Source organism: Hibiscus syriacus, unplaced genomic scaffold, assembly GCF_006381635.1.
Source record: "Hibiscus syriacus cultivar Baekdansim isolate YM2019G1 unplaced genomic scaffold, ASM638163v2 tig00001478_pilon, whole genome shotgun sequence".
Lineage (NCBI taxonomy): Eukaryota > Viridiplantae > Streptophyta > Magnoliopsida > Malvales > Malvaceae > Hibiscus > Hibiscus syriacus.
In genome coordinates this window covers 5,279,839-5,292,809 of record NW_024061874.1, presented here as the reverse complement: position 1 = coordinate 5,292,809, position 12,971 = coordinate 5,279,839, and the positions used below count along the sequence as shown (strand labels likewise).

Here is a 12,971-nt window from a genome sequence, read left to right as displayed (position 1 = left end):
TTATTTTCAAAACTATTTATTCACATCACTTTTCCCGTCAAGAAAATTTTTCGTGCCCGGACGAAAACCGATTACGACAAATGGCTTGTCCAAAATGTAAACATACAGAGAAGGGCCAATCCAAATTGATTAAAGATGAAATCTCCAGAAGTTGCAACTCAATCTTTTGGCAGCTCATGGGCTGAAAAGGAGAAAAGCATATCCGAATGATTTTGATAAATCTCTCTTTTTTTTTGTATTGGAATTTATGCATATCCCAAACTCCCAATAAACATAACATATAGAATTCAATAGTATTTTTCCTCTTTTTCATGTTAAGCCATAATAAAAAAAACATTTTCTTTATTGCGGTAAAGATTTCAGAATAGGGGATATGAAAGTCGGTCTTCTAAAATAATAAGAGTGCTTAACTTACAGTGCCAAGAATTTGTTGTGTTTGAAAGCCGCCAGGTTCACCCAAATTTGTGCGCCATGTTATCTGTAGTTTACCAAGGATATTACTCCTCTTTGCCTTCACTTGTTCAGTACCAGATGACGAAAATTTAATTTGATAAAGGTAATTGTGAATACCCCCACCAGATCTAACAAGGATAGGCGGCTTAATTATCACTCTTCCAGTAAGTGAATTATTAACAAAGAAGAAATGATTACAATAGTTTTAGTTAAAAGAACCGAAGATAAAAGCAATTAGAACTTCCAAGCGGTATTTCCACTACTGACCCAGCTGAAAAGTTAACTGCAGAATGGAGGAGTCCATCAGCTTTTAGTATTGTAGCACTCCAATGAGGAGCTGGTTCAAACTCAACTTGGTCCACAAAAAGGTTTGATTTTGTATGATTCTCTATGCAAGCTTCTAAACAGATAGTTTCCTGAGATGGAAACACTCAGCGAATTACGAAAGGATGAAAGCCCAAGTTGACTCACAAGTTTTACAACTAATGACGCATATGGAAAAAAATGTAAAGACAACAGTGCTAGTATTTGCTGCTCTTCACATAGACAAACAACTAAAAAATCAAACGGGACACTCCAATCATGAGATTTTAGCTTTACACGTTGCAGAAACTGAGCTGCAAGTTGCAACGTAAGTATCCACATTTGAAGACCGACTTTGATTTTAATAATAAAATGAGAAACAACAAAAATAAAGAAAATTTTCGTATCCCTTGCCATTTCCTCTCGCAATGCTCGGTTAAGGAGGGATAAAATAGCGAGGCTCTCAAACTTTTACCTTTAGGAATTTGTTTGATATCAACTTTATCAATAAAATCACGAAGCAATAAACACCAAGCCATTTACTTTTTATTTCTTTAGTTTAGTTTACACAAAAAAAGAACATAATTGAAGCAGCATGACTATCTAGGCTTTATCCACTTACATTGGAGAACCCAAATTAATCTCAACCTACCTTGACATTGCGGACCTGCACAGCAGAGGCAAGAAACATTACTCTTTTGAAGGGAAAATTATAAGAAACCAAGAAATGGTTTCAAAGAAGAAAGTAGAAGCAATGGATGCCTTTGGAGCTAGCCCGGGGCAGCATATACATCATATTTATTTCATTTCTTTCTAAAGGCATAGTACCTTTGTCCTAACAGATAACGGATTCGCAACAACAAACTTGAAAAACTGTGGAAGATATTTCCGTTCACTACCATCATTGTACAACACAGTGCAAACCATCCTAATTTTTTTCATGCAAAAATCATGGTAGTGTTAGAGAAAAATAATTAATGAAATAAATCATAGGAGATAGTAAAACCAGTTCGGTGCTACATATATATGCCCCAAGTTCCTTGACATCATGTTCCACAATGAAATCATAATGCCTGCCTGCACGTATCGATCCAACAGGTGATTTTGATGTATCCAAGAAGAGGATTCTCTCCCACTCTGTTTGAATTTCTGCCTACAATAAACCGAACATTTCTTGATCTTTTGTATCGAATCAAACACTTATTTTGAGAATAACAGTGTGTATGAGCTTGCAAGCCAAACTTCATTGAGAAACTTAACAGAGATGATTATAAGTAAAAAGAATATTACTGAACTTAGATACTTAAACCAAGCTTGAAAACAAGCACATGATCTGACACTTTTCAATTTACAAAGCTATCAACACAAAAGCTTAGTTAAATTCAATTAAAACTACCAACGAAAATACCAATTGATATTAAAAATTTCTAGCGTTTCAAACACATTACCAATGCAATCTGTAAACAGTTGTTATAACTAAAAATTGCAATAAATTCATGAAAAAAGGAAACAAAATGAAACAGACTGACCTTTATAATAACGTCCCTAACTTCAAAATTTGAGCTTTTATTGATGCTAATATAGCTGCAGAATGTCTCTCCCAAGTAAATCGCCCTACAATTAAATTGCACATAGGTCTCAATTTTCAAATTAGTCCTAAACGCCAACAAATTCCAATTAAATTCTATTTGTTCCAATCAAGATTTTCAGCCGTCAACCTTCAAACTAAATGTCAGCTTGAATATATTGTGTTGGGGAAAAAAACTTGACTGGAACAGTATTTTAGTGTGAGGTATTTATTAAAAGGTTTTAAAATTTAGACTAATTCAAAATTTGATCATAATATGAGGATTTGTAGTGCAATTAACCGAAAAATAAGAAAAGAAAGAAGAATGCATAGTCAGACCCGAAGGATTGGGGGAGAAGGAGGAGGCCGGAGAAGCCCATAGACCCATAGCATCGGAAGGGTGTTGGAGGAAGTATCTGTCGGCGAAGGAAATATCGGAGGAGTCGGTGGACTTACTGAGGTGGGTAGATAACAAAGAGGAAAGGTTAGAGGCGACTAGAGGATCGTCGAACATGTCCTCGCCGACGAAGAGATCGGCAGGGTCGAGACGGAGCTGTGGTTCGACGTGGAACGACGGGTTGCAAAGCCGCATTACCCTAAACGCCAGCGAGTGAGTTCGTTGCGGATTCGAGCTCATGGCTTAACGAGATTTTCTGAGTCTTTTAGGCTTGAGAGACTGTGAAAGGGAAAAAAGAATGAAAAATGTAACGAAATCTCGCGGTATCTCTAGTTTCTGTTAGCAAAGTTCGCGGGGTTTCTCCAACCATCGTCGTTTTATCTCTATTTGCTCTGACAGTCAAATCCTGATAGTTATTAATTAGTTCTTTTACTATAATGAATAAACTACCTATTCAGTATCTACCTATTCTAGTATTTCTATTTTGGCCACTCAACTTCCACTTCCACTGATTCAACCAACCATCTTGGTCAAAACAAACAGTCGGTGGGCCTATGAATGGTCGATGCGTGTTGTGTTCAAAAGTAGAGTGCTGCAAAACAAGGTATTAATATTAATTAGGTAACTTGTGTTAAAAGTAAACCATTATGTAATGTTTGACTTTTAATACTAAATTCTTGTATGATGTTGTGACTTGTATTATGAAACATGTTGCAAGTGTATTTTGACATGTATGATGTGGTATGAAAGTGTTTAAGCATGTATCTAATCCCTAGGATTGATTATATGAAAGTTTTTTTTGGATAATTATGATTTTATTACCCAACTCAAGGTTTAATTACAACCAATCCACCAATCTACAACGAAAGAATCAAATAAACAGCCTACAAAATGATTGGTTAGACTATACCCCAAACCTTACAAAGCCTTAAGTTCGTACTATCAAGTCTATTAATATTAGTTCTCCTGAGGCGGATTCCGACAACGTCTTTAACATCTTTGAGCAAACATTCGATCGTTCTACGTCGTCCTTGAAATATTCTCTGATTTCTTTCCTGCCACAAAGAGTAGATAAAAGCAGTCCAAGAGAGTTTAAGAATGGTAGTAAGAAGAGACCTCCCTTTCCATGATGAACATGCCTTCGAAACCATATCTTCCCATGATAAATAAGTAGTCTTCATCCCATTAAGGTTCAGAATTGAGTTCCAGAGATATGTTGCTAGTGAACAATGCGAAAAGAGATAGTCCCTTGTCTCGTTTGAGTTGCTGTAATTAACACAAATACCGTCAGTACTAATTCCCATTCGAAGAAGCCTGTCTCTAGTTGGCAATTTGTTCAGTAAAGCCATCCAAGCTATCAAACTAAACTTCGGAATATGCAATGGGAACCAAATTATTTTATGCCATGAAATATTTTTCCCTTTAGATCGAATCAAGCCCCAAATTTCTTTTACTTGTGGAGAACCGACTGAAAGAATTGGAAGAGCTTCAACCCTTGATTTTAATATTCTGCCGATACTCCAACTTACATTTGCAGCAGCTCGGAATTTCCAAAAGTCATGCTCCTTAAAAACGTATGCCTTTAACCATGCAACCCACAGTGATCCATCTCCCGCTAATATTTTCCAAATTAGACTAATGAGACAAGCTCTATTCCAAGATTTAATGTTCTTCAATCCGAGGCCACCTTCCGATTTAGATAGACAAATAATTTCTCAGCTCACACGAGCACCAACAGCAGATTTATCTGCTCCTTTCCAGAAGTACCTTGAGCAAAGCTGTTCCACTTTTTTAAGGATTGAAGCTGGCAAAACAAGTTGTCTACACCAGTAGTTGTTGACGTTGAATAAGACTGATCTAATGAGCTCTAATCTTCCTGCATAACTGAGATTTCTCCCAGTCCAATGATGAAGCTTGAGCTTGATGTTATCAATTAAAGCTTGACAGTCCTTTTCGGTAAGCTTACGGGTGACAAGAGGAATACCAAGATAACGGACAGGAAGAATTCCAATATGAAACCCAGTAATCAATTTTAATTCCTCAATAGTTCTTAATGTAATCCCCGCAGCAAAAATCTCACATTTGGAAGGATTCAGTTTAAGCCCAGATATTTCATAGAAATGATCAAGAATAGTGAGTACGCCAACAAAAGATTCAATGTTACCCTTGCAAAAGATCATTAGATCATCAGCAAATGATAGATGAGTTAGGCCAATTTTCCTGCATTTAGGATGGAAACCAAACATTCCTCTTTCGGCAGATAAATTAAGCATTCGAGATAAAATATTCATTGCTAGAACAAAAAGATAAGGGGATAGAGGGTCTCCCTGCCTTAGACCTCTTGCACCTTTAAAGTAACCAATTAAGGTCCCATTAAAAGAAATGGAGAACCTAGCTCCTGTGAAACAAGCTTCGATCCAAGCAATGAAAGCCTGAGGAAGTTGGAGAGCTTTAAGAATTTGTGAGATGAATCCCCAATTAATGGAGTCAAAAGCTTTTTGAATATCGATTTTCAAAGCGCATCTTGGGGAGATAGAGTTTCTGCCATAACCTTTAACCAACTCTTGAGCAAGAAGGGTATTATCAATAATGCTCCTTCCTTTGATGAATGCCGTTTGATTGAAAGTGATAATCTCAGGGAGAAAATCAGCCAATTTTCTAACAATGATTTTAGTAATGATCTTTTAGATTACAGAACAACAGGAGATCGGCCGAAAGTCTTTTACAACACTCGGATTTGGTTTTTTAGGAACAAGAGAAATAATAGTTAAATTAAATGAAGGATGAATTGAAGCATTAAGAAAGAAAAATTTAACTGCAGCAACAACATCCTCACCCACTATATTCCATGATTTCTTGAAGAAATAGGGAGTGAATCCGTCGGGACCCGGAGCTTTATCATTGTCTTGACAAAAAACAGCTTTTTGAAATGGTATATTAAATTAAGTCCCTGTTTAAAAGGATCGATCCCTTCTCTTTGTGCTCGATAAAAAATGGTAAAACTACATTCATTAAAGGCCCAAAGTATCCCTAAGTCTTAGTCTGACCCAAGATGTTTATATAAGTTCAAAATGGTCCAGAAATTGATTTGCTAATTAATATTAGACCTTAACTTGGAATTTGATGAAACTTGAGTTGTCACTTTACATAATGAAAGTGTCAATTGCATGTTGTTGCTTGTATGTAACTTTTGAGTTGTTTACGTTTTAGTCCCTAGAATGGTATATTAAATTAAGTCCCCGTTTGATGTCCGATTAATATGAAAATTTTCATATCACTAATTAAAGATTAATAATGAATATTAACAACCTTAATTCGATGATTCACCTTGTAATTATTGGTTATGTAAATGATAGATTTACCCTTGATTGGTTGGTTGCGATGATTATGGATTGTTTAGATTGCTTCGATATTTTAGTTTATTCGTTGATATTTTTTGCCAAGTGTTGCATAATGTTTGATTTAAATTTGTATTCTTCTGCTTAGTACACGTGATTTAGGGTTTTATTTTATTCGACAAGATTGAAATCTAATGTGCGCTCAGGTACCCAGGAATTTTCTCATGACAGGGTATGGGGTGTTACAAGAGGTGTTCTAAAAACTCTAGCAGTTAAGTATGCTAGTTACGTCATTTTGTCTGTATCTGATTAAAATACCAAGCCAAGAATGAGGAGCATGCCACAATGTTCAAAGTTCAGAAAAAACAATGACAACTCGATGACAAAAACATAGAAAATTTAAGAAACCAACCTAAAAGCAACCAACCAAATCTTGACATTTGTCAATGAATCATAACTTTAAAAAATTAAGAAAATAGTTAATCCTTTTGATATCTAATGAACTCTTGTTTTGTAATTTGTCTTAATTGTGAACCTGAAGTAAATGACAACATTTTCCAATTTTTTCATCAAACATTTTTCAAAATTCTTTCGTTAAACATTTCTCAAAATTATTTCATAAAATATTTTCAAAACTTATTCATTGAACTTTTTCACCTTTTGAAAAAAAAACATTTTAAAATAAGACAGTCTCTCTGGGGAGCAGATCTCAGAAATTGGCAAATGTCTCTCGGACATAGAAGCTCAGAATTAGAACTGGGGCAAGAAGAACAAATTGACACAAGTCAAGAATTGTAAGGTGTCAAAAAAGAATGAAGACGAACAAAACAAGAAGAGAATGAAGACGAACAAAACAAGAAGAGAATGAAAACGGCTCGTGCAATCATTCTTAACTGTTGATCAAGAAAACATGTGTTCGCATATACATACATGTTACATGAATTTGCATATTTGCATCAAATAATCATCATCACATGCAACATAACAAACTTAGACTTCCCTCTCACGAGGATACCTTTAAAATTTATCTTAACTTTTTGTCTTAGATAAAACCATTTTCACCTCTCATGAGGAAAAATTTGAAAGCTCGTTTTCAATAAGATCAAAAACATCAGATGAATTTCATCATGATATTCATGAAAACATTCAAAATAGTTACATTCATACATGCAAAATTTTTTTACAAACCTTTTAGGAAGAAAAGGATTGGTAACAACTAGATCTCCTTAACACGAATGAGTAATGTTGTCTTCAAAATTTGACTTCCACAAACGAAGAAGCAAATTACCCAAGTACGACTAGATGTCCTCAACATCAAGAAACAATATCGTCCAATGACTAGATCTCCTCAACGTGACAGAACTATGTCATCATCAGATCTGACATCGAGCAAACCACTCAAAATAACCAGATCTCCTCATCACGTAGGAGCGGTGTCATTTCCAAAATCAAATTATCTCCAGGCAATCAGACTTCCTCAACGCGAAGGAACAATATTGTCTTCAGATGTAGTCATTCAAATGACAAGACTTCCTCGACGCGAAGGAATAGATCGTTGGTCTCCATTGAGATCGTTTCTCTTAAAACAAAATTTCACCTTGCTCAACACAGCTTTCCTCGAAATAAGAATTTTAAAATAGTATCTCTAGAAAATATCATCTCTCTTGAGATCGTTTTTTCGAGATACGAACCATGAAAATATCTCCCTTGATATAAAAAGTTCTTTAGTCTCACCTAAGATAATATCGAATTTCAAAGCAAAAGAAGGAGCCGAACAAAAATTAATGTGTTTTTTTTATCTTTGCCCTATTAATGTTTTCTCACTAATGGGTAAAGAAGGGAGCTGCTAACACCTATTTTCGATCGGTTCCTAATTCAAAATTTTCATTTATTTTAAGTTATTTAATTTCAAGTATTTAATGTTAATGTACAAATTAGGTTATTATTATTATTATTATTATTATTATTATTATTATTATGTGTTTTGGTTATCAATTAGTTTTTTATGTATATTTTATTATTATTTTATGTATTTGTTTATTTATCATTGTTTAGTTTTATTTTATTTATTTATTTATTTGTTGACATTTCGTATATCCTTTGTATGTCGTTTATTGTCGCCGCATTTATAAATCATGTATTTATTGTCTCGTTTCCTGGAATAAATAAATGTAATATTGTCTTGCATCGTAAGTTAATGGAATTACGTCTAACATGACTGGATTTCAATTTCCATTGATTCAAGCAGTGAGGGGACATCCTTCTTAAATAAAAATAAAGTGAATTAAATTATGTTTATCGAGTTAAGTGTTTTAATAAAAAAAATCATTCCTTTTTAAAATTTATAGAAATGAAAGGATAATGATTTAAATTTTGAATGTAAATTCGTAAAATTCCACCACTTAAACAACATATAATCGAGAGGTACCAAATTTGGATGCCGTGGGGTGTTAACCCTTCTCTCTATGCGTAATCGTCTCCTAAATCCTTAAAAATAAATTTATGATTAAACACAGACCAATTTTATCTTTTTAAATGATTATTATTAAAATTGTTTTAAAAGATATTTTTAGGTATTCGACCCACCTAACTTAAAAGTCGATGACGACTCAAAATCCAAATTAAGTTTCAAATTTAACAAAATCCCAATTTTCCAAAAAATAAAATCAAATTAATTCAAAATTCATTTTTTTGCCAAGTCGTAAACGTAAATTTATAGTTTTCTCGGGGGAAAAAAGAGGAACTTGTTTAAAAAACGTTTCTACAAGGTTTATTGCTTTCTTTAACATACGGCAACTATAACTTTGATTGCAAATTGATATGCAATAAGTGTTCGAGATTCGCCTTTTTAAGGATTGTACTTAGAAGGCAACCTTAATGATTGTTGATACACACTGTATGGATGTAGAGATGTAAAGTGTAAGGCCAGAATCTCACACTATTCTTTGGGTAAAGAAGAGGAGACCTGATTACTTAACTTTCTCGTTAAAGTTATCACTTTATCAAATATTCCAACAATTAGGTGTCTCCATATCGACAAGTAGCAAGCAATTTTTGTATGAATGAAAATAACAGAACGCATTATAAACAATTTTGGAACTTTGCACAAGCAATATAAAGTTCACACAAACAATTCAGTCAGGAAATCCAATCTCATGAAATGTCCAAAATTAACAACAGAAGGAAAGGGTTGAGTTTAATTAATGGTACGGAATCATTCCAAGGGAAATATGGTAATATGATATGCAAGAAACCGAAACCTGGAGGAAAACAAAAAAGAATGGGGCTAAGGAAACAACCATGGTAAATGTGCTGTAAGCAATTAGGCTGTTGGTGTTGCCTCCGACTCCATGACAGTTTGGTCCACAGCCGCAACAGGAGCGGCAGTAGCATCTTGTTCGGGAGAGGAAGTATTTGTGGCAGTGGCAGTGGCAGCAGTGGTGTTATCTTTTGCGGATGAAACAGGTGCTCCTTTTTCTGCAGATGCAGTTCCGTTTGATGCAGCATTGTTTGCCTTTTTCCCATCCTTAGCATCCTTTGCTGGTGCGGGTGGGGGTGGAATCATATGAGGTGGGGGTGAATGCTTCAGCTTCACAAGAATGTGCCGCAGTCTGGAAAGATCGGTTGGTTTTCCGGGCTTAGGTCCCTGAATGACAGTAACTGATGGCTTCTTGTCTGCATCCTTCTTTCCTCTTTTTTCGATATTAGGGACCTCACGTGGAATGAGTTCTGCTATCGCGGTCCAGTACTGTTTGTCCGCAGTCTTATGGAACTTCTCTTGGTTAGCCAAGTACAGCTGCAGAAAAAAATCAAGCGATGAGATACAGCTGGCATATATAACGTGAATGAAAAGACATTTTGTTCAAAATATTACCTTCTCCCTTTCTCTGTTGTTAGTCTTGTTGGTCTCGATAGTTTTCTCCCGCTTCTCATAGAATGCTCGCTTATACTCCTCAGCCTCTTCAATAATCTGGTTCCGCAACTCCTTTTCCTTCCTTTCCTTCTCTTCAAGCACAAGGGCATTTTGACTGCAATGACGAAACGACAATCAACTATTAGAACTTTTGGCTAGTAAAAGGTAATGGAATTTATATGTAGAAAGGGAAAAGAACAGGAAGGTTTCTCATATACAACTTTTTAGAGGTATTAATGGGTTAGGCTGGATTCGGAAATTTTAGTTTTTACTTGCCACAAGGACCAGACCTAAGAGTCCGTTTCACTATTTAATAACATAAAACCTTTATAATTTAATTAAATGAATGATAAAATGGGTTAGGCCAGACCAGACTGGATTACAGACACTGTTCAGGCGAGACGAGATCAGACTAGTATAAAAAACACATGGTAACTCAGAAAAAAATAGTATTCGTATAAGTAATACTATAGTAGTTAGAAACTTATTTCAGCTAAACCAGCAAATATAGTAAAAACAGCCAAAAAAGGAATCAAGATTATCTCTAATATAGGGTTAATGGACACCTTAGTTCATAGATCTTCTGAAGACACTCTACCAAAATCGAAAAAGAAGTGAAAAGTTCAGAAATGTCATTAAACTATCATGCCCATTGCCCAAACTAAGAAAGGACTCCGGCAGAAATGAACACAACATAGAACATTTAGAAAATTTCACAATCAGATCTTGAAACAGTAACTGCAAAGGTTGAGTTCAAAATGCGGAATGTCACAGGAATCAAAGTCATAAGAGGTTCAAAGCATTTCAAACAATATATGCTTTCATAGATACGAGAATGTTCTTAGAATGTACAATAAACAAGGTACTTATTGAATGTTTATCATCCTCACTATTATCACTGATAAAACTACCCTCTTCTATCTATCATAAGCTGAAAGGAAACATGTTTTTTCAACCTACAAGAGATCAGGTGGGAACTATAGAAATACAACCACCTTAGAGCTGCGAAATATATTCTCATATCATTGAGGTTATTGTGACAGTACAATAATGCAAATGATCTTTATATTATATGAATGTGCAGGCAACGGGTGTTTGGATCATGCTTTATTCAGAAAAATATTTACACACCTCCTGATTGGAAAATCATTGTGGATCTGAATCTGCTACATCCATCAGCTAATGAGAGCATATAAGTAGCAATGACATTCAAAATGTTCCCTAATTTGTGTTTCACAACTAATAACTCTTACAGAGTATAAAGAAGCGAACTATCAACCAAGGCAAATATAAATCGAACAAGAACTTCAATTAATAACAAGAGAGCACAAGAAATTTTAACTTCATAATGAACATAAACGAAACTGCAAAAACAAGCTGATTACCGCCATAGTTAAGAGTTAAGACCACGGCAGATCAAGAAACATGAAATGATTACTAACAAATTTGAATTAAAGTTGAACTTAATCCAATCAAATGATCAATGCAACACCAATTCGCAGCCGTCAGAAAATCATTGCAGATCTAAGCTGAGAAGGATTGCTAAGCTAAAAGAACCGATTTTAAAACACGAAATGATCATTAACGAATTTAATTTAAAGTTAATCTTAGCTCAATCAATGCCACATCAATTCGTAGCCGACTTAAAGCATTGCTAAACCAAAAGAACAGATCAAATCCACCCAAAAAGGTCAACAAATCAAGCGATTCAATAACTAAATAAATTAAAACTACTAACCGCCGCCACTCGCGAAGAAGGAATCCTTCCTCAGGTGCCATCTCAGTAGGAGTAGGAAGCACCGGTCCATCAGAAGCGAAAACGTCATCGTTTCCACCACCAAACCCATTCATTCCGTCTCCGTTTCCGTTTTCCACATGAATCGTAGTTCCGAAAGGAGATTCCGAGTAAGCAGGGGACGGATTGGAGGATCCAAAGTCAAAGATCTCAGGAGAAGAAGCCAAATGATTCACAGTTACGTCACCTCCTTCCGCCGGAAACTGTTGATTGTCGGCGAAGTTCGAGTAAGAGCCGTAATTGGAGAAGCTCTCGTCGTCAACTTCGAAAGGATGGTTATTTGGTGCAGCATCTGCTGTCGTATGAATCTCTTCTTCTTCCATCCCGTACGCATCAAAGGAAGCCATCTTTCTCTGAATCTCTGTAAAGAAGGTTAGAGAAAACGAATCGAAATGGAATTTTCTTAGCTTACAAGAAAGAGAGAGAGAGAGTTTGCTCCTTTTTTTTCAAACTTTTATTTTGATCTTTCTTTATTTTTGACGTTTTATACTAAACGTTGACGGCCGACGGAACGGGACGGGGCTTGATTTTGGCAAGAAAAATAAAATAGACAAGTTTACTTGTTAATCCTCAAAGTTGAAAGACAGCAAAACGACGCTGTTTTCAGTTTCTTTTGGTGGCCTCGTGTTTTCATCTCAGGAATAAAGTTTGCTTCATGCATAATTTATTAGTTAGTGCTAAGTTGGCACCCACTTGTCATCAGGAACAAAGTTTTCATCAAGATACTATTAAAATTTCCGATTTTTTTTTTTGAGATTAATGTTGATTTTGTCTGATGGTTCATTTCTTTTTATTTTATAACTAAAAATTATTAAAGATAAGATAAAATTTTAAATCTAAATTCAAAAATTTGAATCTCGAGAATAACGGAAGAGAGAATCTTGGGATATCTAGGATCTATAAATAGAGAAAAATTGACGTCTTTTATGTATTTAGTATCCTTCTGATTAAATCACATCAATAATTAACAAATGATTGGAAGTACCTATGCCAATTCATTATCGTAAATCTTTTTCTAATTTAAAACAAAAATAAAAATGCAAAACCAGCATCAGTAGATGAAGCAGCTGACACATGAGAAAAGCCAAACTCGTGATGAATTATCAAAATTGTAGTACATGAACTCAGTGAACTAAGCCAATTTCATAAATTTCAAACTATGGTTTCCAAGACTACTTTTCTCAAGTACTGACGGATATATATAG

General features: G+C 35.0%; 3 protein-coding genes across 3 annotated transcripts; all 3 read right to left on the bottom strand.

The window, feature by feature from the left end:
- Positions 1-406: 406 nt before the first annotated feature.
- LOC120126847 (trafficking protein particle complex subunit 13-like) lies at positions 407-1,683 on the bottom strand. The gene is made up of 4 exons (XM_039144918.1): positions 1,585-1,683; positions 1,409-1,423; positions 721-869; positions 407-611 (listed from the first exon to the last, which is right to left on the bottom strand). Exons 1-4 carry the CDS (start codon positions 1,681-1,683, stop codon positions 407-409), a joined length of 468 nt encoding a protein of 155 aa, XP_039000849.1.
- A 576-nt stretch (positions 1,684-2,259) lies between these two features.
- LOC120127818 lies at positions 2,260-3,027 on the bottom strand. The gene is made up of 2 exons (XM_039145637.1): positions 2,663-3,027; positions 2,260-2,370 (listed from the first exon to the last, which is right to left on the bottom strand). Exons 1-2 carry the CDS (start codon positions 2,958-2,960, stop codon positions 2,288-2,290), a joined length of 381 nt encoding a protein of 126 aa, XP_039001568.1. The 5' UTR covers positions 2,961-3,027; the 3' UTR covers positions 2,260-2,287.
- A 6,164-nt stretch (positions 3,028-9,191) lies between these two features.
- LOC120127790 (clathrin light chain 1-like) lies at positions 9,192-12,232 on the bottom strand. The gene is made up of 3 exons (XM_039145615.1): positions 11,710-12,232; positions 9,933-10,086; positions 9,192-9,854 (listed from the first exon to the last, which is right to left on the bottom strand). Exons 1-3 carry the CDS (start codon positions 12,111-12,113, stop codon positions 9,381-9,383), a joined length of 1,032 nt encoding a protein of 343 aa, XP_039001546.1. The 5' UTR covers positions 12,114-12,232; the 3' UTR covers positions 9,192-9,380.
- Between the last annotated feature and the right edge of the window lie 739 nt (positions 12,233-12,971).